The sequence below is a fragment of the Vidua chalybeata genome, chromosome 1, assembly GCF_026979565.1.
Source record: "Vidua chalybeata isolate OUT-0048 chromosome 1, bVidCha1 merged haplotype, whole genome shotgun sequence".
NCBI classification, from domain to species: domain Eukaryota; kingdom Metazoa; phylum Chordata; class Aves; order Passeriformes; family Viduidae; genus Vidua; species Vidua chalybeata.
Genome location: NC_071530.1, coordinates 87,557,139 through 87,583,100, shown reverse-complemented (window position 1 = coordinate 87,583,100; position 25,962 = coordinate 87,557,139). Strand labels below are relative to the sequence as shown.

The 25,962-nt window shown below is 37.5% G+C and overlaps 1 protein-coding gene across 1 annotated transcript in view; it reads left to right on the top strand.

Moving 5' to 3' along the window:
- TMEM245 (transmembrane protein 245) overlaps positions 1-25,962 on the top strand; it is a 76,242-nt gene that overhangs the window by 38,023 nt on the left and 12,257 nt on the right. Inside the window, exons 12-14 of the mRNA XM_053945321.1 lie at positions 718-849; positions 7,452-7,574; positions 11,423-11,568. Coding sequence (XP_053801296.1) covers positions 718-849; positions 7,452-7,574; positions 11,423-11,568 — 401 coding nt within the window. The remainder of the gene's footprint in view (positions 1-717; positions 850-7,451; positions 7,575-11,422; positions 11,569-25,962) is intronic.

Sequence of the window (25,962 nt, the reverse complement as noted above, 5' to 3'; positions counted from 1 at the left end):
GCTTACAGAGAATTTTGACATGCTTCTCTGAAACATTTGTCACAGTCCCAGCCCGTGGCATTCAAGATGGTAATCAGGTATTATTCATTGGGCAATAGGCAAAATCATAATTAGGGAGGATCCACTTAAGGAATTAGCTGTTGTTTTTATGGCCATGTCCTGTTGTCTTGTTGTGTTGCAAGTTACAAAGGTGTGTAGTCAGAATCCAGGTCCTGCATCCAGTTTAGCTTTTAGGTTTTGTGTGATTGAACATGTCCTGTGGAGAGGTAGAAACTGATAGTGAGAAAACTAGTTGCTTGGACTTCTGCTTGCATTTTTCTTTATGGGCTGTGCGGAGAAAACTTGTATGTTGCAAACAGTAAATTATGTAGGCAATAATTGAAATCGTTACCTCTTTTGTGTTCTTTCTTTTCGGGCAAAATAGATACCATTGTATCAGTCAAGCAGTAAAGTTAACTTTTAACTGAGGTGAATCAATACAACATACACATGTGTAATTAAATGGGATAATTAACTACAGTTTTCTGTCAGAATTTAATTTTTCCAGTGTACAGAGTACTTCCAGGTATTTTTTGGGATGCCAGTTAAAGCAGCTCTAAGTATTTAGATGCATGTTGGATCTATTCTTCATTAAGAAAACACCAGTCTAAAACATTAGCTCTTGCCTTTCTCATTTCTCTGAATTTTATTAGAATGTCCATTTTCTTTGTTTTTAAGAATGTAACACATTCTGGAAGACACAAAGGACACAAGTGGCACATAAACCGTCAAAACAGCTGGCTTGGAGATATTCTGGACTGGCAAGATGTTGCATCGTTTGTTCACGATAACATCGAAACATTTCTCTCGGTACGTATTCTTTGCACTTATTATGAAGTTGGTCTAATTTTCAACTGATAGTAGTTTCTCCTTGGAGTACTACTAAGGTTATGGATTCAAGTAAATGGAAAATTATGGAAACACTGTTGGTGTTATTTACAATTACTGAAGCAATTGTTGCAAGCCTATTTAAGAGAGAACTGTAAAACAAACAGAAATGTTTACAATAAAGCTCTTGTGCTTTCAGCATCTTCATGGATCTCAGCTTCCCAGATGTCTTCCAGAGACATATTGTTACCTGTGCCACCTGCAAACTGATTTTCAGTGCATTATTTTATGTAGTCTTTTCTCTTTAAAGAAGAAAACAATTGGTTTAGGTTATAACTGAAGAAGCTGTTGACTAAGAGGTTGTGAAAACAAAACTAAACAATGAAAGTGGGGGGGCTGATTTTTTTTTTTTTTCTCAAATTACTATTATTTGTTGGGTTGAAAGCAGCTTATTTTTCTCTTCTTTTATGAAAGTTCTGTGGAGAATGAAATTAATATTTTATACAGTGTGAATTCCTGAATAAAAACATTTCACCTTATGCGGAGAAAAAGAGGAAGCATTGAAAGCAATCCAAATTGAAGTGTTTCACTAAAAAAATCATGTTAAATCCTAAATGCTTAACACATAGAGTCAATCCCCAATATAGTTCATCTTTGACTTGATCTGTTGTCATTACATTATCTTCAATTTTGGAAGATTATTATTTATACCTGACTGGCACTATAGCACATCTGTGGATGAAGTTTAAGCTAATATTTTCCAAGCAGTTCTTGGCTTCGACTGGTAGGCATTTGTGCTTTTTCTGTCCTCTCCCAACTGCTGCTTAAATTGTTACAGCTTCTACCATAGAAAAAGATGTGAGACAAGAAAGAGTTGCAAGAAACTTCATTGCAGTAAACCTTTTTTCAGTTAATTATGAAATTTGCATGATACTTTCTCAAAGTTAGCCATGCATGCTTGAGGCAAAGGGTTTAAAAATGCACAGCACATCGTGATGTAAAATCAGTGTGGAGTTTCCTTCTAGGCAAGAGGCACAGAAGGAGGAGAAACTACTTGATAAGAGTGTGTCATTTGCAGCATTGCTGCACAGTGCTCAGAAACCATGATGTAAAGTGTGCTTCAGTAATCTAAGCAGGCTAGAGAGAGGCAAAGAAAAGTGTAAAGAGAATAAATATTTAAGAATGAAAAATATTAATATTAACATTTTCATCTAGCTAACATGCTTGCTTTACTTCTAAAAACTGGTTTAAAAGTTCAAGAAAAACATGTCAGCAATTGCCTTGCTTTCCTGTTTATTTCCAGGAACTCATTACTCATCAGCTGTGGGGAAACACCTGTCTTTTTTCTCCATATACTCATGTCCTTAATAGCAGACTGTAAACTAGTCAGCTTAGTATAAAGCTCTAAATCCTGATTTCACATTCTTACTGGGCAGCATTTTCTTTCCTGGCTTGCTTATCTACATTGCATTGCATAAATATTACTCATGCTAATGTTTTTAATTAAAATTGATGAAAATACAGTCTCTGTTCTTGTTTAGGTCATTAAAATTTGGAGATTATTAAAATAAGAATAGCTTTTGCTTAAGTCTGGTATGTTTAATCAAGTTTCCTACCTAGCCTAAGATACAAAGCAGCCTTACTGTATTCAGGATTTGTGTTATTACCAGAGCATGAAAACTTTTCTCCTGGTATTTTGAAGTGGAACAATGTGTTATTAGAATGGCATACTGAATTGGGAAGGGCTAATATTTGAAATTTTGTGAGTGTTTTTGGGAGTGTATGTTCTGGGGATTTAATTTTTCTGTTGCTTAGGTTCTTTAGTTTGGGCTTTTTGTTTGTTTGATTTTTTCATATTTTATGGAACTTTGAGTGGGATTTAGATGAGATTAGATGGGGCTTTGAGCAACCTGATCTAAGCAAAGGTGACCCTGCCTATGGCAGGGGGATTGGGACCAGATGATCTTTAAGGTCTCTCCTAACTCAAACTGTTCTTTTTATTTTTTGGTTGAGTGTGTTGTTTGTGGGGAGAGTGAAGTTGAACACTTGAAATCAATGCTGGCTTGCATTTCTTAAGAATATAGCAAGACACAGTACAGTCCCAAAGCTGTGTTGACAGTTTCTTTTAACATACAGATAATTTAAAGAAAACGAGATAGCTGTAAAGAACTGTGTAAAGAAGTGGATACACAGCTCTAATGAGATTTCCTCCACTTTTGGAAAAGCATAAATGTGTATGGTTACACTACTTGCATGTAACAAATTTTATGCATAGATTGAGTTTACCAAAAAATAACTGTCTTGCTAGCCCCTTGGCTTTCTGAAGTATTTTAGAATAGAACAGATGACAGTTTTCTTTGAAAATACAGCTATTTGACAATGTCATATTACAGCCACAAGCAGATAAGCTCTTCTCCATTGATGGAAGTCAAAGGAAGTGTTCTTCCTCCTTAATAGAAGGAGTGTTTACTGTAAGAAAAATGTTAAGAGAAGGCAGATGCTAGTGTTTCACTTCAGGCTTTTCCCATAATAGAAGAAAGTATCATTTTAGAATTGAAAGCATGTAATTAAATTACTGATGTAGGTGTGCTGGGGAATTGCTCGTGTTCATTTAATTTGTAACACCCTGCATCCATTCAACTTTGCAACTTTGAGTATCAGGTAAAGCTTGGAAGACTTCTGTGCCCCCCTCAAAATGTGCTGTTCATTATAGCAGTTATGCTTAGCTGTATTTTGATGGAGACAGACCTTAATTATTTTAAAGTAATTTACTATATAAACATGTAAATTGCCTGAAGATTTAATATGATGATAAGCTTTTCGAAGTCATCACTTTGCATTTTTTTTCCTAAAAGCTTTGGTGTTAGCAGCACTGCTGCCTTTTTCTAGTGTTAGAAGCAGTAATGCTAAAAACTAGCATAATATAATCAGTGGTGTGTTTCTGAAGTGGGATTTATTTCATCTCCTACTTGGCAGAGAGAGCAAGAGTGGAGCCTTACTTTATGCCTTGCATTTTGTGTATGCTTGTAGCATTGAGAAAGTGAATTGCTGCTGGCTAAATCTGTGAATGATGACTCAGAGCTCCCTTGATGTAACATGAGACATTGCTAATGTCTTCTTAATTTGATCTTGTGGCTCCTTGCACGAGAATACTCATCATTTCACCACCAGGTGGTATCTCATTCAGAGATCTCCCAGACAGGAAGATGGAAGACCTTCCACACAGTTATACACAGCAAGCTTCAGCTTTGTTAGGTTTCCCTTTCCATGCTTTTAGCATGACTGATCTGTGCATTTTAAATCAAGTCAGCTTCTCAAATACTTCAGTGAGTTACTGCACATCCTAATATTTTTCTCTGGCTCCAGTAATTTCTTCAAGTAATCTCATAAGTTTATAGTTAATTCAGTCCATTTTTCAGTAATATATCAACTAGCATGTTGGGTTGTTTTTTTTTTTTTGCATCTTTATATCTAGTTTTATTCCTTTTATACAGAATTAGTTAGGTACGTAGTTTTCTCTGGCTTCCAGAAGTTTGCTGACTTGAAGTTCTCAGCAATTACTGTTTTGGTGAAGTGCCTTTTAACCCTCATTTTCAGGTGTTGACCAGTTTAAAAGTGGCCAAGAGGACACCTTAGATGCCTGAGAACATTGTGTGCAATTTTTCTTTCTTGCCTGTTACATATTGGAAAGGCACAGTAACTGATTCTGAAGGTGGCACAGTGTGATGTGTCAGAGTCCTGTATTCTGTACAACTTTGTAGCTCTTCTAAACACTGATGCCTTAGGACTGCTTACAGAGCAGTGGTTTGGGGGAAGAGGTGTGGTTTTCTGGTTTTTTATAGGAAAAAAGTAACTAAAAGTAATGTAACATTGTTGCATAAATAGTCACACTTTGTAGTGTTCTGGAGAACTCGGCTGGCAAGGTGTTAACAATTATTTATATGTAGTAGCTGACCTCATCAACTCAGCTGCAGTAGGCTCTGGGAATCAAACAGCATTATGAGCTCCTAGGTACAGCTGCATGTAATTTGATTTTGTGAGTGGTAGGGAAGTATTTGAGCACATTCTGACACTGTATTCAGTAATGATTAGTATCTGCCGTGTCTGTCTTCTCACCTTAGCTATGAAGAGCTTGTAGCTTGAAATTTTAATGATACGTGTGCATAACAAGGAATTACTTGGTAGTTGGAGACAAGTCCTAAAAGATGCAGTTGCTTTCATAAGACATACTAAAGCTCTAGAAAGGCACTATCTACACTTATTCTAAAGCAGATGTTGGTGATAACTGGTTCAACAGTTCAAATCAATGACCCCACCAAACAAGGATGTTCATGTAGGAGAACCATTCCTGATGTTAATGGAACAACCTGATACCTACATTCAAACTGCCTATGGTTGTATAGTTCTGGTTATAGTCTTAAGCTTCTAGGGAAAGTGTTCAATAAATCCTGCCTATACTGGAGAAACATCCTATTTTGAAAACTTTCCCAGTCCTACCAGTTCTGTGCTCTCCTCTGGCAGATGAACAAGCTCCACTCCTTGTAAACTCTCACTGGTACCAGCTCAGCTTACATGTTGCAAGTGAGAGTTCTAACAATTGCTGTGATTACTAGTTAGAAGGCTGCTAAATCAGAGTGGTTTTACTCTTTATAGCAAAACTTTACTAGACCAGTTTCCATTAACAACATGGTTCATGCCTGTGGTTTGCTTTGCAGTCTCCTATTCATTATCATTATGTATTCAAAGTGGCCAGTCCTTAACAGTCGTGTCCTACATGAGCTGTGTGGCTAAAAAACCATGATGTTGCTGTGTAGTTGGCACCAACAGAGTCTGTTCTTAATGGTCTGAGTCACAGGAGTGACTGAGCTGGCTGAAGAGCTTTTAGGTGTGCAAAGCTGGAACTTAATGTACATTGTCTTCCCTCAGATTAAGGAGCTTCTCCTTTCATAAGGTGTTTTAATTCCGGACAGCTCCCAACCCTTGACCTCTGCCCTGGTCTGTGTGCTGTGATACTTGGGAAAAGTATTACTTTTCCAGGTCATGACAGGTGCCTTGTCCTGTTATAGCCTGTTGTGTTTTTTCCCCCCTTTCTTAGTTCCTACCTCATTTTCTTGAAGGAAAAGCAATTTTCTAGCTCATAAAGTTGTGCATCTTCAATGCCTTCTTACTCAAAACACTGCTCGTGTTTCAGGGGCTTTCGTTTTCAATCTGTGTCCCTATTTGCAAGGCCTTTGCTGCTGTTCTGTGATTAAACTCCACATTATAACGGAAGACCTGTGGCACAGAAACTTCTGTTCACACACCAAGTTCTAGTAACAAGCTTAAATATCTGGGAGGGGAACCTTGCATACAACTTAAGGCCTGCTATTAGCAATCATAGCACTATCCTTCCCTGAATACCAGCTGGAAGGCCTCTGCTTTAGCTACAAACCATTCCCTCAGAATTCACTGTCCTCTGTGTCTACAGTCCTCGTAATATAATGTGTACACGGTAATGTTACCTAGGGGCTGCATGAATTTGTACCACTGCTGCACCCCCAGAATGAATTCATAGTCCATAGAAGAAGCAAAGGAACAGGTACCAGTGGAAGAACATTTTTCAGGAGTGTCCTCTTTGCTTCTAACTTCACTTGAATTCTCAAGAGACACTAATAAAACCTGTACAAAAGATGAGCTTCAACATTCATAATTCCCATTAAATAGTAGGAAGCATGAACTAGGTAGGTCTCTCTGTGTTGTAATTCCCTGTCATTTCCCTCAGCACTTACTCCCTCTCAAGTTCATGCTTAATAAATTATGTTTAATATGATTCACTCACTTCTAAAGGAGAGGTGATCACATGGCTTACACTTCTTTGTCTGCTCTACTGAGGAAGGGTTTTTCATTTTAGGGTGTGTTGATTGATTGGTTTTGTTTTAATTTGGTCTCGTTGCTATTTATTAAACCAAGACTAATAGTTTTCAATAATTACTTGACTAACTGATGGAGCCTTACTCAAAATCACAACTTTTGCATTTCTCTGCAAATATTACTAAAACCATGTATTTCATTACCATGAAACACTTTAACAACAAATTTATTGAAGTAGTAATTTTATTATTTGATTGGGAGTGTCAGATTTATTTCTACCTTGTGATGTTACTCCTTGTTCTTTGTGTCTTAACATTTTTGCTTTTAAAAAGGTGAATATTTTCTCCCAAGACAAGATCTGCTTGGCAGGAATGTTAATCACAGTAAACAAGTATCACCACATCTAGTTTTTTTTGCAGTTTTGCATAATGAAATAATTTTGAATACTGAGAGAAGAATTCCAAAACCTTATAATCAGCTACATAGATAATATACATATATATAATATATACATATAATATAATAGCTACACATACCTTATAATGAGCTAGCTTTGGTAAAGTGGACATTTTCACTTGATAGAACCTGCTGTAATATAGGAGTGAGGGAAGTTGATTTTTTTTTTTTAAAGTCATCTTTGTTTAGCTTGATGGAGATTAATCACTCAACAAGTAATTCTCAGGCCATGCTAATAGTATCCAATGTCTAAATCTGTCTTCTCCCTCCTTTTTCAGATCCTGGAGTCTCTGTGGATAGTGATGAGTCGCAATGTGAGCCTCTTGTTTACTACAGTTACAGCTTTAGTGACAATCCTCTTCCACAGTGGGACAGCTCTTCTCAATTTTGTGCTTTCAGTGGTAAGTAGTGTGTCATTGATTTACGTGGTCCATTTTACTGAATTAACCTAATTGCACATATTGTAACAGTGACAACTCAAACCTAAAGCATTGAAAACATCTTCTAAACTTACGTAACACCAGAATTCTGTAAGATTTTGTAAATTTGCTATCTGTTTTGGGGGCATTCTAGATGGAGGGCAAGATTAGGAGGTAGTAAGTCTTCCTGTCATTCTGTTAGTGGAAAATTCTTGTTTAAGGCCTTGAAGGTACTAAGCTCTAGCTTGTAATATCCTACATAACTACTGAAATCTTACAGCATGTCTGCATAAGCATATCCCTATACAAGCCATTGCTTTCAGGAGATGGAAACATTTTTGCAGGGAAATCGCCAATTTTGTTCTCTAGTCATCTTCTGTAAAAAAAGATTGCATGAAAGCATTTTATTTCTTCTTTAGTCCACAACTTCACCCAAGATGGCACATTTAAAACTGTGTCTAAAAAGTTAGCATACAAAATTTGCAAGCTTGGGAACTAATTGCCAGTGATTTCAAGGTACTCAGTCTCAGATACAAAATTTATCTTTAGATGCCTAATGACTTTTATCAGGTTCATTGCATGCTGTTTCTGTGATGCATGATCCTGACTTTTGTCTGCCAGCAGAATCCTGCCTCTTGCTGGGGCACTTGTACAGTCAGCTGGTTTTGCAGAGGTAGTTGGGATCTTGCAGTGTTGGAATTCTTTTAAAGATTAGATGCTTGAACTGTGCTCTTTTTTTTTTTCATTTTTCCTAGTTACTACAGAAAAGTTTTTACTAGTTTGGGGTGACACAAGCTAACTTAAATTTTCCAACAAGATAATGCTCAAAGTGGCTAGCTTTTCTACTGATTACATTTCAGTCCAGTTTTAGTCATCCTGAATAGAAACTAAAATACTGAATTTTATTTTAGCTTTAAAAATTTCTTCTTTAAAGCATGGAAATAATGGACACTTTGTTAAAAAGCTCCATTTTGAAAAATACATCTTCCATCAAAAAATAAAGTAGGAATGTAAATCTCTGTAGCACATCCATCCATGATCCAGTAAGACTGTGTTCAGATCTTAAACAAACTTTTGAAAACTGGTATTTAATTACAGAAGTGTCACTTTCATTTCATTTCTGAATACAAGTTCCTGTCTGCACACATGTGCACATGGATGTATGTATATGCCTTTGTGTGAAAGTATAGTTATGCACATATGTATACTCATGTGCACTCACTCACTCTGCTCATATTCAGTTACAAAGATTGGAAGAGAAAAAGCTCCATTTGGCTGATGGGCATCTACAGTCCTGCAAGGCATGCACAGTTTTTGAATGCTGTTAAACACACAACTAAACAAACAACCAGAAAACCCAAAACAAGGAAAAAACCTCCCACAAACAAAAACCCTGAAGCTTTTCAGCAGAAAATTGAGTATGAAAAGCAGATACAAAAATATTTACTGAATCAATGGACCTGATGCACAAGCAATTAGGTTGTGTGTTTCTTGATGCCTGTGGAAATGCTGAATTATCATTTTGGTAGAGAGTGTTTACCCAGAGTTTTCTCATTGAATTCAGTCTATCCCTCCTCAACTTTGAGAATTTAATGTTTTCAGCTACAGGACAAATTCTACAGCATGAAGTAGTAATCCATCAATTGTTCAACTATGGAAAGGTCATACTGTTTTGTCTTTGGTAAATTCTTTCTCATAGTCATTGGCAGGATCTTGAGTTGTTGCTTAGGAAACAATTTAGGTATCTCAGATATCCTGTAAAAGAGGTCTTTTAGCCTCTAGTTGCTCTAAGACAGTACATATCTTTTGCTGCTGAATGTAGTATTGAGGTTATTCCACTTGTTGGAAGAGTCAGCAAGCCATTTGATAATATATTATTATATTCTGTGACTACAGGTTCTTTTTGCATTTCTACATCTATTGTGCTAAAGGAAATACATTAATTTCCTAAAAGGCAGATACTCCAAAATTCCAGAGTTAATTTTGTGTGATGCTGTGGTCACATCCATCTTCTTTTAGCAGAAATTGAGTAGGGTTTGTAAGTTTTCCTGTCTTGTAGTTCAGCTTAATGCTGTTTTATTCCACTGCTGTTCATTCCTAGCCATTGCTTTGGCTTTCAGCCTTCAGGTGGGTATGTCTATCTTGTCTCTCCTTAAGAAAGCAAGTTTCTTCTGTAAACACTGGGGAAGAACAGTGGATAAGCAGATATTATACTTATTATACTTAGAGCAAGATGCTGCTCTCTGTGTTGAAAACTGCATGAGCAGAAAGATCTGCTCAGTGGAAGGAAGACACAACATCATCTGAGTGCCTGCTTCAGTATAGAATTTTCTACTGAAAGCAGGAAATACAGTAGCTTAGAAATGGCAGAGGCCATCAAGGAAAAAATATAGCCATAATCTTAGAATTACAGAGGATGTTAAAATGTGGTTTAAGATTCTCTTACTTAAAGTGATAGCAAAACCTAGCTGATACTGCTACTGGCACTAGACTATCTCTCATTAAAGCAAGGCTTAATTATTATTATTTTTTTAAGCTCAAAATTAATGTTAACAGCACGCTATTAAAATCTGCTGATATAATGACTTGTTTTATTAGCTAGATTGGTTTATCTCCCAAGGCAGAAGCTAAACACCTGGGGAGATGGAATATAGCCTAAACCAATATATGGCAATTTGGACACGGTCATTAGAGGTTAATATTTGAATGTGACTTTCAAGTTTTAAGTCTGGGAGGGCAGAGTAAGAGGAAAATGGTAGTAGAATTTTACCGAGTGTAAAGAAATTAGGAACAAAGACAGATGTCATTTTGAGATTGGTAATGAAATATTACAATGCTGTTTGCATTTTGTTTTCTGAGCATCTTCAGAGGGAGTGAAGGAAAAGAGCATGAGGTGTCTGTAAACTGGATGAAATGTTTGAAAGTAAGAGACTTCTAGAGATCAGGCTGTTTGGCTCATAAAAAAAAGATTAAGATGTGGTTTATTCTAGAATACAAGTAGGTTGGAAACAAGGAAAGTGAAAGAATTCTTTCTAGTCTTGGGAAGAAAGAAAAAATATCTGAGTTGTGTACATGAAGCAAATATAAGCCATAGTTTGTTTGGAGCATACAGAATGGATTTTTCTTGTTTGAGGTATTCTGTTTCAAGATGGATGCAGTTCTGTGATTCATTCTTACCCGAGAAGTTGCTGAGCCCACTAACAGGAAGATAAGAGAAACACAGTTGACTGCAACATAGAGGAAGTTAATCCAATCTGATTATAATTTTTTTGTCTTTTAACTGAAACAGTGGAACTTCCATCACTTCCGCTGAGACTCATCATCAAACTCACAGGAGGAATATTCATTTAGGATTGCCAGATTAACATAAAATTTATAGTTGTGAATTTTTGTGTACTTCATATCTGATACCCAGCTGCATAATGACTCTTGAGATAGCCCAAATTTATTTGGCAGTTTTGTTTGCTTGTTTTGAGAATAGATGCAACTATTCAGCAATTTTTTGATCTGTTAAACATGCTGAAAAAGAACCAAAGAGCCCCACAACTATAATGTTTATCAGCATTCTAGTTGTTTGGTCTAGATGTGACTTTGGAAAGAAGCTGAACAGAGGCAGAAGTTTTATAATGTCTAGCTGTAAATGTCCCCTGCTCCTTTTTGGGAAGCAGGGGAGAAAAATAATTCTTTCAGCTCTGTTTTTCTAAATCCAGGCTTGTGGAAGAGCATCTTGTTCCTTTTCAGTAAAAGTCAATATCTGAAGCATAACTGTGTACTCTAATTCTGGAAAGTATGTATTACTTTGTAATTTAAAAGTTCAATTTGTTTTGCAGGTGATTTTTCTGACCACGCTCTTCTACCTGTTAAGCTCCAGTGATGAATATTACAAGCCAGTAAAATGGGTGATAAGCCTGACACCTTTGTCTCAGCCAGGTCCCTCCTCAAATATAGTTGGCCAATCTGTGGAGGAAGCAATAAGGTATATTTCTGATTTCTTGCCGTCTGTTTAAATTTCTTCTTTAAATTTGATGTTCAACTGCAAATAATTAACAATTGTAACAGTTTGTGTTTCAAAGATGAATTGCAAAATGATTTAAGAACCTAGCATTGATGATTTTTTTTCCCCTTTGATTGTTAATTTGATTGGACTTGGCTAAAATTTTTCAGAGGTCTGTACTGTCATGAATAGTAATGCTTTGTAAAACTGCTACACCCATGACATCCCTAACTCATCAGGAAGCAGTGTTTGCAGTTGTATTGGCAGTAACAGCTGGTGCAGCTCAGTAGGAGCAGATGCATACAGCAAAAGTTGAAATGGAAGACCTGACATCAGTGCTGTACATATTTCAGAATTATTTAGTTTGAAGTATTTTGTCTACTATTATAGAATAAGTACCCATTTGTACCTGGAATGTATTAGATACGCTTCTGGAGAATATTTCCCAGTTCAGTTTCACCTGAAAGAAATCTAGTTCATGATCTCCATAAACCAAATTACATCAAAGGGAACACCAGGGGAGCACTCTCCTTATCACACTTGGAACACTACAGTGCTGCACCTACAGACTGCATCCACAGTGTTTCATGCTTAGTCACCATTTTTGTGTGTTGGCTATAAACTATTTCAGTAATTAAAGGAAGATTTTTAAAATGTTTTTCAATATAGTTCACAAAGATTTCACAGTAAAGCTATTTTTGGGGTGGTGCAATACAATTCATTGCAGATGAAATAAATCATCATCTTCCACCTGTTAGCAGCTTGAAACACTAACATGCTGGTAATGCAATCAACTGGATTTTAAATAAGGTGTTTAAGTCATAGTGTACTTTTTCAAAAAAGTTGATGATCTGGGCACTGTGAACAGACTTCATGCTGAATTCTGTACAGCCATTGCCTCTTACACCACTGCTTTCTGTGTCATCTTGTGCATACATACACTACATGAGGAGGCTTTAAACTGGAGAGGTATTAAAGTAGTTTTCCAAACTCATTGCTAAATGTTTGCGATTTTAACAATGGCAAGTTCATATTGTGTTGTGTAGGATCTTGAACAAGAATGCTAACTGCTGTAGTCATTTGAAATGAAGGGGCAATTCAGTAAAAAGCAATAGATTTGGAATTCTGCCAAAAAGTTAATAGCCTTTCTCTTGAGTGACTGCTATTGAGTTTTCATTGATCACATGGTTAGTATCTCAGTTCTATCTTTTCTGAATAGTGTGAGTGGATTTAGAAACTGATACTAGTCCCACAAATTGTTTTCTTTAGCCCAGGGTAGAGGGGAACAGTGTGGAAAATGTTTTATCTGGGCATGGATACTATGTGAGGAAGATTGTATTGAATGCCTTTATAAGTTTACAGGTATGTGACACAGATGACCCAAAGTATTTCTCAGAATTGGAGTGGAGGAAAGAAAGAAAATCATTTTAGAGAAGCCACAGGAAAATGAGTAGGAAAGAGCCAGCATGCATCAGTAACTGCAAATATGGTGAGAAAAAGCCAGTGTCTGGAGAATCTGGACAATGTAGAATGGGAAGCAGCTTGTCATGCACAAAGGACCTTTGTCTGCGTATTCACTAAGGTAGCCTGAATCAGTCACTCATATTTGATTGGAGTAGCCTGTACTTGGTGCCTTATTTGAATTCTTAGGATTGATCTGAGATTTTCAGAAGTTTCTCACTTCTCAGTTGTACCTAGGGATTTATCCTAATGATTCTCAGTTAGATTGCATTCCACTCAAAATTTATTGTGATCTTCAGTATGTAAATATGGCGAGTGTAGTAACAATTTCTCATGAATTTGTGTACCTAGTCTGTTGCCATATGAAAAGCAATTGTTACTTCACACCCTTTATTTTGTCCCAAAATAGCAACTATTCTTTCTTTTTGGAGATGAGTTGTTGCAACAGAGGTAGGAACCTAAAAGAAGTCTTCTTCACCTCATCTACAAATGGCATGCAAAATGGATATTAGTGCTTGGTGGTAGGATGGAAGAGGCTCCAGTTGTGTTACGAATTATCAACTAATGAAACATCTGTAGCTGCTTTCACCATTAGACTATGACAGCACTACACAACATGAATTCACTCCCAAAATATCCATGCTTTCATGTTGACCAAAAAGATTTGGTTCATAAATCTCAAAAGTCACCAGTGGTGTTCCAGCTCCCACCACTCTTCACCAGGACATATCAAATGCACAAAGTGAGGACAGCATCTAGTCCTGTCAAGAAGGCAGAGATCCTTCTGGCGAGAGATAGACCTAATCTCTCTGTTGCTCATAAACCAAATGATGTAAGAATAATCATCCTCCATGTTGCCAGTCACTTTTGTGGTCTTTTACTTAAAATGTGTTTGTGAAAAGCACTAGGAAACCTGGATGTAATCAAGGAAGTCTGTTCCCTTGTGTGCTTTGCTGCTTATTTCAGAGAAAAAGAGTAAGGGAGACAGAAGAGGAGGGCAATTGGCAACTCGTTTCTGTAGCTCAATAAATCCCTTAATTTAAATATGTTACCCAGCAAGCTCTTAAACAAAGACCTTTTCCCATTTCAGTTTGTCTCATCAAAACTGTGTTGTGTTTTTTATTTTATGGACTATAAATAGCTATAAATTTTATAAATACTTTTGTAACTCCTTTGATGGGGAGTTTGCAAATACAGTGACAGTTCTCTGTTCACACAAATAGATTTATGAGCTGTATAGGGGTAAGAGCAGCTTTCCAGGCTGCTTTTAGCCAAGTGTTGAATCTCACTGTTTCTGTCAAAATACCACAGATCATGAATCTGAACTTGAATAGTGGGAAAAAATAGATGCAGCTGTGGTGACACTATAGGAGTTTTGGAGAAGCTGAGTGTAATCCAAGAGCTGCCTGCTGCAAACCATGGGATGAATTGCCCTTCTGGCCTTTGATAGGAAATCTATTCATCCAGGATGCCAGAGAAGCAAAATGCCAGCAGTATGTATCAGGTGGTATCAAGCAGGGATTTGACAAGAGCATCATGCTATGCCTGCTCCAAGAGCTTGTTTCGCAAACCTAGTGGTACAAAGGCAGAGCCGTGAAAGAGAGGAGATCGCTTGGAGGCACCAGCCAGCATAGCTCCACCAAGGACAATTTGTGCTGGGGAAAGCATAAGTATTGCTTTGGGGAAGGTGACTGTCCTCAAAGGAGGACCAGGGGCCTCCCACAGTAAGTATCTGGGTGAGCATGGGCAGTAGAAGGGGCTGGCTGTAGGAGCTCTGCTGTGTGCTCAAGCGGGCCAAATTCCAGCTCTGGAGATGCTGCTGGTGGTAGTGTGACTCAGGGCAGTGATGGGTGATGCTGGTGATGGTCTGGAGTGAGGGCTTGGGTGATGGTTGGAGATCACCTTCTGCGTGGTTATGGGTGTCCCTTCCCATCTGTAGAAGGCAGGACAGCTGATGGGAATGTCCCTTGCCACGTGGGGAAGGCAGCAGTTTGATGGAAGGAAGACCCTCCTCTCCCCAGTCCTTCAGGCCTCAGTGCTGAAGAGATGGCACCTTTTCATGGGGGGCAGTGGGAAGGAAGGGGCCATGCAACCCTTGACGGTCAACAAAAAAACTCTTTTCTAGGTCTCCCTTGGGACTGGAAGGCAAATGGCAATCTAAGGAATGATCTGCTACTAGTTTTTTCTTTTCCTGTGTTGTGAATGTGACTGTAAGCTGGGCATTTGCCTTTACTCCAGATACTTGCCTTTGACTGAGTTTTCTCAGTTCTCACAGGCAGTGCTGCCTGCCTCCAAGCAGCCCTCAAGATGGGAACTGGCAGTGTTTGGACTATGGAACAAACACAGATTTGCAAATCGGTCACAAACCAGTTTTCCCAATTTTGAGTAACTTTCATCATGAAAATGCTCCTCTGATTTTAGACTAAACACTTGTGTATGCTTTGTTGTCATATATTGCATTTGTGTCTCCTCATTGTTTGCATCTGTGGAAGGCAGCATTTAATCTACAGGGAAGAGGACAGGTCAGTAGTTGTGTGATGACTTCCAAAAACACAGTAAAAAATCTGGGAGTAAGATTACTACCAATGGCATGTGTGACCACAGGGATTTCTGACTGATGTATGAAGGTTCTCTTTCAAATCCACCAACTAATTCAAAATTCCATGCTGGAGCTTCATGTGCCATTGCCTGTGAATGAGGTGGGAAATAAAAATTTAGGAAAGTTATTATCATCCCAAATACTGCTAGTGCCTCAGCAGTAAAAGAGCTTCTGTTCTCTAGTAGTTTTAGTCCTTCAAGCCCAGGTGGTGTATCTGTTTTCCTTTTTCTTTGGTTTGCAATCTCAGGTCTTTCTCAGTCTGATTCTAACTTTCTTGGTGTGGCCACATTTCATCACTCTTTATTCTTCATTTGTCCTTTGCATTTCATCCCTTCACAGTTCTTTTTTTTTTTTTTTCTTTTTTTTTTTCTTTTTTTAAATTTCCTTTTTTTTTTTCCTTTTTGTTGTTGTTTTTTTTTTTTCCTGTTTCCCTTATTGCATAAGTGGGTATCAGGACAAAAATGTGATGAATTACAAAGGTAATATTTCATCATGTGTGAGAGTTTGCCTTGACTGACAATGCTGGTTAGTTCCCTGTGAATATAGTAAATACATTATTTTCTTACACTGAAACCACTTAAAGTCAGCCATAGGAACAAAGAAAGGGAAACAGGGAGGGGCCTGACAGCTGTGGCAGAAGGATTATGCCAGAGTAGGTTGAGTTGCAGGAAATCTTTTGACACCACTCTGTCAGGTTTAGGAAGATGACTTGCTTTAGAAAGTCATGAGAACCACTTGGATGAGTTTACTGTATTTAGGTAATTTTAATTCTCAGTAGTTAGTGAATTTTTTCATTGTAACTATAATAAATAATGTAGTATTTTGACGGTTCAGGGGAACCTCACATAACAGTATGAGATTTGCTTTGTTCAGAAGGGTTCTGTAAAATAAAGTTGGTTCATGAGTCACCTACTTTACTACTTAAGTAGGAAAATTAAGTTCTTTACCCCTCAAATAGGGAGGGGGTGCTCTTGTGTGGATTTTTATTTTTGTTTTGTTTTTGTCCTGAATGGATGAAGCAGTAATTCTCTAAATCACAGGTTTCCAAGTAGTAGCATGCACACCTTTGCCTGAACCATTTTCCTTTCCCTGAGCAGCATGTCGTTCTCTTCCTGAATGCACCATACCCTTCTTCCCTGAAGCTCCCATTCTGCTTGCTCTGGTGGAGATATTGCACATTACTAAGTTGCATGTTCTCACGGCCTCAGTGCAATTTAGTGTGTGCGATACTTTCACATGAGTGCATGCACACGGGTATGGCTGTGGCTTAAAGTTACTGCAGCTTTCAGTTTTGGTGGGGCCTGATTACATTGTGAAATGGTCTTAAACCCAGAGCAGTGTTTTGAGTGATGCCTTGAAACATGTGTTAGTGGAAATTTGTTCAGTAGTGCCAGGAAGATGAGTACTGTTTGTTTTCAATTTGAGAAGGGTTATCATTATTTGCTTCATTTTCTTCATTTGCCATGCACAACTCAAATTTGATCCGATGTTTTGTTGGTTATAAAAAAGTTACTTGAAACATCACGTATTTCTAAAGAGGAAATTGTTATCCTTAGCTGAAATTGGTTGTAAAGTCAAAAGAAAGATTTGATGTGAAAAAAACCTATAGTGTCTTGATGGATGAAATAGGTTCTTAATGAAATTTCAACTTTTATTTATTAATATCTAAAGAGATCTGTAAAGAGCTAGCATGCAAACAAACAAAATTCTCAGCTGTTTAAACATCAAATTGGTTTGCTGTTGCATCCTGGCAGTGATTACGGAGAAAATGAGACAATGATACAATTCCCACAGAAAACAATAATCTTCCAGCATGTTAAGCTAATGCTTAGAAAAAGCAAAATGTGTGATCTTGTTTATTTTACTGCAACATTAATAATTTCTTTCAGATAATTTTTTCAAAGAAAACTATTAACTGATGGTGTTTTGTCAGAATTTTTGCATGCAGTGAATGTTCTTTAGTAGCAGGAGTTACTTCTTGCTGAAATTTTACGTCACAGGAATGCATTTAGTAGGACTTCACTGAAATTTTTCAAGCTTTGCTTAAGCTGTATGTTATGAGATGGGAATAAAATTAACAATTATTTTAATGATTCTGTCTTAATCATGAAGCCAATGGCATCCTGGCTTGTATCAGCATCAGTGTGGCCAGTGGGAGCAGGGCACCTGTACTCAGCACTGAGTGGCACCTTGAGTGCTGTGTCCACTTCTGGGCCCCTCAATATAAGAAGGACACTGAGGTGCTGGAACAAGTCCAGAGAAGGGCAATGAAGCTGGTGAAGGGTCTGAACATGAGTCCTGTGAGGGAGAGCTGAGGGAGCTGGGGGTATTTAGCCTGGAAAAAGGGGTCTTTGGGGGATCTTATCACTCTCTGCAACTCCTGGAAGGAGGCTGTATCCAGGTGGGGGTCAGCCTCTTCTCCTGGGTATGAGAGGAAACTGCCTCAAGTGACACCAGGGAAAATTCAAGTTGGACATTAGCAAGAATTTCTTCACAGAAAGGGTTGTCAAGCATTGGAGTGGACTGTCCAGGGAGGTGGTGAAATCACCATTCCTAGAAGTATTTAAGAAACCACCAGATGTGCCATTTAGTGGTATGGTTTAGTTTACAGGGTGGTCATGAGTCAAAGGTTGGACTTGGTGATGTTGGAAGTCTTTTCCGACCTAAATGATTGCATGATTTCTCTAATGAAATAATTGCCTAGTCTAAAACTGGGAATAACAGCTACTTATATTTTGTTTTTAATTACATTGAAGAAAGGAAAGCTTCAATTGAGTTATTGGAAAAAGAGTAGAATGTAGTCTGTAAATCTATACGAGATGCCACATTATTTCAGTACATATGCTGAACCAAATTGAAAATAACCGTAGCCTGATTATCTTAGTGGGGTAGATAGTAGTATTTTTAAGTTGCCTATTTTAGTAGCAGTAAACATGTGACTTGCTCACACCACTTTTTTAATCTTAAATATTCTCATATTTGCAAAAAGAACCACCCTAGGATTTGTCTTTACCCATATTTCCTTTTATATAGAAAATACTTCTTAAACACAAAAGCTATCTGTGTATTGCTTTATGTACACATGATCTCAGTCAGTTATTCAAAGACTGTTTCAAAGAAAAGTTCTTCAAAGAAAATTTCAGAAAATAATTTATTTGCTCATATACTTTACTCCAAAATTTACCTGAAACTATGAAAAAATGTTCCTTATTATACACATATAATTTTGGTGAAGCATGTCACAGTCTGCAAATTTAATCTGTATTTTACAGTTTACTACCTCTAATTCACAAGATTATCTAAGTGCATAACCTGATGCTGAAGCAGACAGTTCTGTTCTCTCTGCCCTGCAGGCTGGTATCAAACACATTGAGAGGCTACTGAGGGCTCTTTGCTTTATGAGGGACAGTGCCAATATTTTGCCATTGGCTTCTTTCATATTGCAGATGGCATGTTCTGTATGTTCTAACAGCATTTTGTCTTAGTGCATATTTCTAGTGTGAAATTCTCTGGCTGTCCAGTGTTTTTTAAGACTGAAAATACCTGTAAACATGTGGAGGGTGTGGGTTAGTGCATGTGCGAGTGGGAGCACGTTTAAACATATAAGCAGATTTCCCTGCACTCTTCAGTGTAACTACACTGCATCTTAGGTACAAGTCCCTTAATTATGTGTTGCACTAAGGCTTATATATACACACTACTTTTCTTCAATACAACAACTTTTTAAAGGTTACTTATGTCTCAAAACCCAATATTTGAATGAATGATTAATTGGTAATGACATAAATTGTGCCAGTAAAGAGAGTGATGCTTAAGTTACATCTGGAATTTAGATCAGCCAGTTAGTTTTTCCCTTTGCTTCTAAGGCAGGCTAACTGGAAGGGATGGAAAGAAAAAGGTTGCTGAAAGGCTTAATTAAATATATAGGCAAAAGATATTCCATCAGCTAATTCTAAAAATAAAAGTATAGTATTAGAATTATTTTTAGTATAATGTTGCAGGGTTCTATGTTTGCACATCTGATAATTCTTTATGTGTGATTTAATGTTGCAGTATAGGTTATTATAGTCTTGGTTAGATTTCTGCTATCTAAAATACAGATATATTGTAGTGTAAGAAGACTGCCTGAAGTTTTATATGAAACTTCAGGATTTCCTGATATTTCAAAGATTTAACATTACAAGCTTTAGCTTTTCACTCTTTCTAGTAATAAGGTCAGTCCATTGTTTATTGTTTCCACCAACAGAAGCAATGAAAATACTCCTTTATGCTTGTGTTTCATAATTTTATTATAGGAATAATCTGAACAGCCTAGGAGTTCCTAAATATAAGACTGCAGTGGATCTCAAGCAGTATTGACTCAAGCCAGTTGTTGCTCTCATTAATGAACTTTTCAAGCTAAAATGGGAATCCTAAAGAATTTACACCCTTAGAAAAATACTAATGCCAGTGCATGCAACTGAGTAAGGCTGAAGGGAAGAGAGTGCATATCTGAACAGCAAAATATTAAAGGCCATGAAAATGAGAAACTATCCTCTTAAAAGCTGAAGTTTTCACTGTGAAATGAAAGGATCATAAACTTCAGCAGATAGAAATAGGCATAAAGCACCTAGAAATAGGTGCTGAGTTGGATTCATTTACTCAAAGCTCCACAAAATGCTGTTAAACAAAAGTATAATTTTTCATGTGCGACAGGAGCAACAAGCAGTCGGAGGGCTGAGGGGATGACAAGGGGTACTCAGCAACCACAAGGCTCAGGTTGTTGCAGGGGGGAGGTAAATTCATGCTATTTTGCTTATTGCTGTGAAGGTAAGTAGAGGGAGTCACATTGTAAAACCTTTCTTATGGATGAGCTAAAGCAGACTCTCTCAGAAATTACAATGACTGTAGAAGAGCTTCTAGAACAAAACAGATTAAATGAGCAATAGCAAATTGTTGGGAGTGACTGATGATAAGTCACTATAGAAATCTCAGGGGCAAAATAAAAAAAAAATGTTCCAGGAAACCCAGGAAGTACAAACTTGTAAGCTGGATGGATATTGGTACTGTAAGGCTGAGTAGGAAGTTAAGGACATACCAGCACCTGGTGAATATGATTTAGTTGCAAAGAATCAGGGGAGTTTTCACAGAAGGGAAGTTCTGCCTCATTCCTCACGTTTTTTGAAGTGTGGGCAAGCAAGACCCTTAATAAGTTCATCTGTATGCTATGTTCTACCAAAATTTAATAAAGGCTTTTTACAGTATCACTTTCCTGAGACTTTCAAGGATAAGGGGTATTGTCTTTATACAGGAAGAGGGTATGTTTAAATTAGATACAAGGAAGAAATTATTTGCTGTGAGAGTGGTGGGACACTGGAACAGGTTTCCCAGAGAAGTCGTGGATGCAGCAGGATTGTAGACAAACTCAGTTAGGAGACAACAGTGTCTGGGAAATAAAATGACTGATGAAATGTAGTGTAGATGAAAGTGATGCATGTGGGAGAGAACCAGTCCTAACTTCACACATAAACTGATTACTGCTGTGCTGACTCTTATCACTTGGGAGCTGTATTTTGTGTTACACAGGCTAGCTCAGTGCTTGGTAATACTTAAAAAACATGTACCAGGCATATCAAACGTTAAGATTTGTAACCACAGACCTAGAAAACAGAAACACAGAATAGTACTCTCATTGTGTGAAACTATGATTTTCCTGTACCCTGAGTTTCTGTGTGCCATTCTAGTTCCTGCATCTCAAAAAGCTAGGAGTGCAACAAGACCGGTTAGAGAAATTAAGGCATGCATTAATTTCTCTGTGAGGAATGACTGAGCTTGTTAGGACTCTCCAGCCTTGAAAAAAGGAGCAAAGATGTGACTTGCTTCAATTGCTACACAATTGAAGTTTGTAAAATCAGAGCCAGTGCAGAAAGGATGACTGAGTTGGACTGTCTATGGTCCCTTCTAGGATAAAATCTTAGCGTCACCAAAAAGCGACCAGGCACTTCCAAAAAATGCATTGGTTCATGAAGCAGGCAGAAGGGCATGGGTAAGGTCTTGCAAAAGAGCACTGGAATTGCAGCAACTTGAAGGATTGAAGGACTAAGAAGATACATTAACTGAAGATTAATTAATAGAAAGCCTGCATGAGGTTCATAATATCCCCTGAGGTGGAAGTAGAGGTTGGAAGAATGCTCAGGGGGGATTGTTGAGGAGGTTTGTCTATTTCTTTTGTTCCCTTAGCATCTGCTTCTGGACTCTACTGGAGATGGGATGCTGGCTAGACAGATCTTTTGTCTGGACAAGTTTGCCTTTTTATATGTTATATTCCAAGATCAATTTTAAGACCACTGCAGTATTGCACTTAGTAAACATTGTCTACTCATGATAAAAATCTGGAAATGTTAGAAATAGATGATCCAGAAATAACTGGTCCTTTCAAATGTGCTTCTCAGAAGAATAATTGTAAACTTACAATTATAGGCCCAAGTAGTAATTAAAAAAATAATACAAATACAAAGGCATTTTAAAGAAATAGTCAGATATAGAATTTCTCACAGGTTAATTGTTATTTTTCACAGCATGTAGACATTTCTCTGTTAGGGAAGAAAGTCTCTGTGCCACTGTGTACTTCAGACTGGTTGCCACACTTTAACGGTGTTTTGAGAAAGTCATTGGAGCCTTGTCCTGCCTTGGGATGTGTATGCAATATTTGCACCAGTTATGCCATCTGGAGAAACCATGCTTTGATAGAAGACTGTATCACTTTATCTGATTAGTGTCATTACTAGTGTGCATATGTTGGAGCTGTTTTGTTTAGTTGTATCATTCATGAGGAGGAATTAATGTCAGCAGCAAAACTGTTGAAATCTTGTCATGGAGTCATCTCTGAAAGTAATTTGCATATTTATATTGCTCCTGAGATGATCTTACTCTGTCAAGGAACACTTCCTGCCACTTCAGCTTTATTCGTAGCTGGAGTCTATCTTAGTGCACTTAGCTTACTTTCATGTTAAATTTGAAACTGAAATATAAAGAGGGTAATTTTTTATCCCTAAAAAGAACAGAACCCTTAAAGAGGGTCGAAGAACAGCTTAAGAGGTTTTTTTCAGAAGGACTTCTTGAAGTTATTTCATTCTTCAATGTTCACCTGGTGATCACTTGAAGTTCAGGGGATCATTGTAGAAGAAGAATATGTTGATCTTTTCAAAGATAACTAGCAACTTGGCTTTTGCAACAGATCTTGGTGGTATGTGAAGAAAGAAAGTTCTTCACACACCTCCAAGAGTTCTTTGGTTTTGAAGTTATGGTGACAGTGAGTGTTAATTTCAGCTGGGGTAAGACAGCACTGATATGTTCTTGCTCTCCAGCCATGAGTGTACTGGCTTCTTTTCTGGTGGGAATGCAACTATTTAGGTCACTGCTTATGAGTTGGCTGGAGAGTGGAGACCTGAGCTGTTTTGTTAAAACTAACCTGTCATGCAACCATTGTCATGAATTCACTGTAAAAATGAAAAAGCTGAATTCATTGTACAAAGTGTCATGGCACATAATGAAGACTGTGCTGGCAGGTGGACAGAAGAAGGGTCATCTGGCACAGAAGTGAATCTTTGGAACAGGGGGATGGAAGGGCTCCTTTCCTGGGACACTTCTGAGCTAACGTGATGTGAAGATAAATTGTGAAACCATGCTGTGATGTTTTGAATGCATTTCACTTACACTTTGAACTGTCTTTTAAAATGTGGTGGTTGTATTCCCAAGAGAAACTGTATAGCTGAGGTCTCTTAAAGCATCATTTTGAATTAGTCAGTTCTCTGTACAGAAAGGTTTACAAGAAAGATGTAGTACAATCCTTTTAGTGTCTACTCAGAGAATATGGGAAAATACCAATCATCAGTGGTGTGAGGAAGATGACAAAAGAGTGAAATTGTCTTATTCTAACAGTATCTTTGGCTGAGGGTGTTTCCGTTACCAAGCTTTGCATTTTAATTTGCAAACTGTTGTATGGATTGTAAAGGGTTTTGTAAGGAATTTAGAGAAATGCTATTTCTTGCAAACTTTTCCAAAGATGAATACCACTTTTTTCTAGTTTTTGCTCTCATGCCCATTCACAAGCCAGGGTAAATATGCCTGTTCCTATAAATTTAGTATAATAACCAGAAAATCCCTCTTCTGAACTTATGCTTACTCTAATCTTTCTGGTAACTCAAATTCTCATTATTTCAGCCCATATGCTCTTCTTTCCTCCAGTGCTCTGGGAGCAGAGAGATCTAGAAAATCAAATTAACTCCAAGGTCAAAAAATACATGATCTGAGCTGAAGGGCTCTTTTCAGCTGGGGATGCTGCAGCATTAAGTTGAAATTTTTGAAATCTCATTGTGTCAATAACAGTGAACAGACTTTACCTGCAGGCTCTGTGAAGGGCACCTGAATTCAGGTGAACATACATTTGATATAAACTACAATAGTAATAAAAGGGAAGCTCTAGACTTTTTATGGCAAATCCGTAAAAGAGAAAAAAAATCCACAAAACCCTGAAAAGGTGGCCCTTTCCCTTGTGGAATCTACAAGCAAATTCTCTACCTTAGGGACAGAACTTAGTAGAAGAAACTTTTACAAAAAAAAAAAAAAAAAAAAAAAAAAAAAAAAAAAAAAAAAAAAAAGTAGGCCAGCTGTGCAGAAGCATTTCACAGAAGTTTTTAATCTGAATAATATGAAGCATGACCCATGTACTCTGATTTTTTTTTTTTAATTTTACATGCTTTTCAAAACTCAGTAAAATGGAATATATATGTCTGAGTATGCCTTGTGCCAAATTAGCATGAAGTGCTCATAAATTACACATTTGCAGATGACAGCTCTTGCAGGTAAAGTGGTTCATCCAGATACAGTGCCAAAGTGAGACGTGAGCAGCAATTCGATTTTCTGTTTTCTGAATCATACAATTACTCTTGTATATAAAATGAAGCTGTATGTGTGCCAATAATGTATTAAGAGATGAAACTTACTTAGTGTCATAATTAGACCAGGAAGGTCTGCATTTTACAGATGGTAATAAATTCATGCAGCACTGGCACACCAACATCATCTTTAAGGTCTGGTATCTCAGTTGCAGCGTCGCTGAAGCAAATTGCTGATAAGATTGTAGTTAGTGTTTTCAGAATTATTTTTTGCTGCCTTAACCATGAAGCAAAATAGATATGAATTTCCAGACTTTAAGATACAATTTTTAGTTTTTGCGACAGTTACTAGAAAGTAACAAATATGAGTTTCCAGAGAGATTAAGGTTCTCATGGTCCACACTTGCCACAAAGTAGTATCCCCTGTGCCTTTATTATGACCTTTTATGACTTCACGTGAGGCAGACACAAACCAGGGGGAGGGAGAGAAGGAGAATGAGACTAGGTGCAGCCTCCTCTCTCTTCCTGCTTCACCCCTGGCACTTCCCAACTTCCCAGCTCTGTGAGGTGGCTTCTCCTCTCAGTGTATTAGTTGTGAGTGTTAGAAGCACAGAGGCAGAGAGATGCTGTACTGTTCTACAGTCTGTCAGAGTTATGCATTGTTTGGCCATTGAAATATGTTATGTGTCAACTTGGAGAATGATATCAGACCAGGACTACCTGTTAGTCCTGGACTAGTTTTTCCCTTGTTCTACCAGTGCATCTGACTGCCAGGTCCTTGAGCTGAGACTGAGAAAGTAACTCGTTTTCTAGACACCTTCAGAGCTTTTTCCACTGGGTTGCTGTCTCTGTTTCTGTTACCATAACTGCATTGTCTTGCCTTCTTCTGTAATCTCTCTGGGAAAATTAAAAATGACTGCTCATAGATGGTTATTTTAATTTCAACTGAAGTTGATAATTCACACACTTTTCTGTCTCTGAAATGTAGTTTTGGTGCATACATACAGAAATTGTTAAGACCTTGTTAAATTTACAGAAAACATATTTTTGAAAAATATAAGGAGATACTCAAGGACTGTTATAAAATGTTTTTGACTACTGTGATGTGTTTGTGCCACAGTTCCTGTTGGGTAAGAAAAATATTTTATTTACAGATTCTTTTTAGAAAGATATTATGCTCCTATGATATCCTCAGAAAGAGTAGACATGAGTTAAATGTCACAAAAAATGCAGAAAATTAAGACTTTTAAGTAGCTAGAGTATGAAAGTATCTTGAATTTTTAATGCAAACTCACATTTAACATTGTTACTGTGGCTGTGGGTCTTGGGATTTTCTTGCCTCCTTGCCAAATTTTCATGTAATGACTGAAATGTCTTTTCTTTTAACTCAAATACAAGTGATTATGTCACTCTTCAAAATTTGTAGATTTTATATATTTT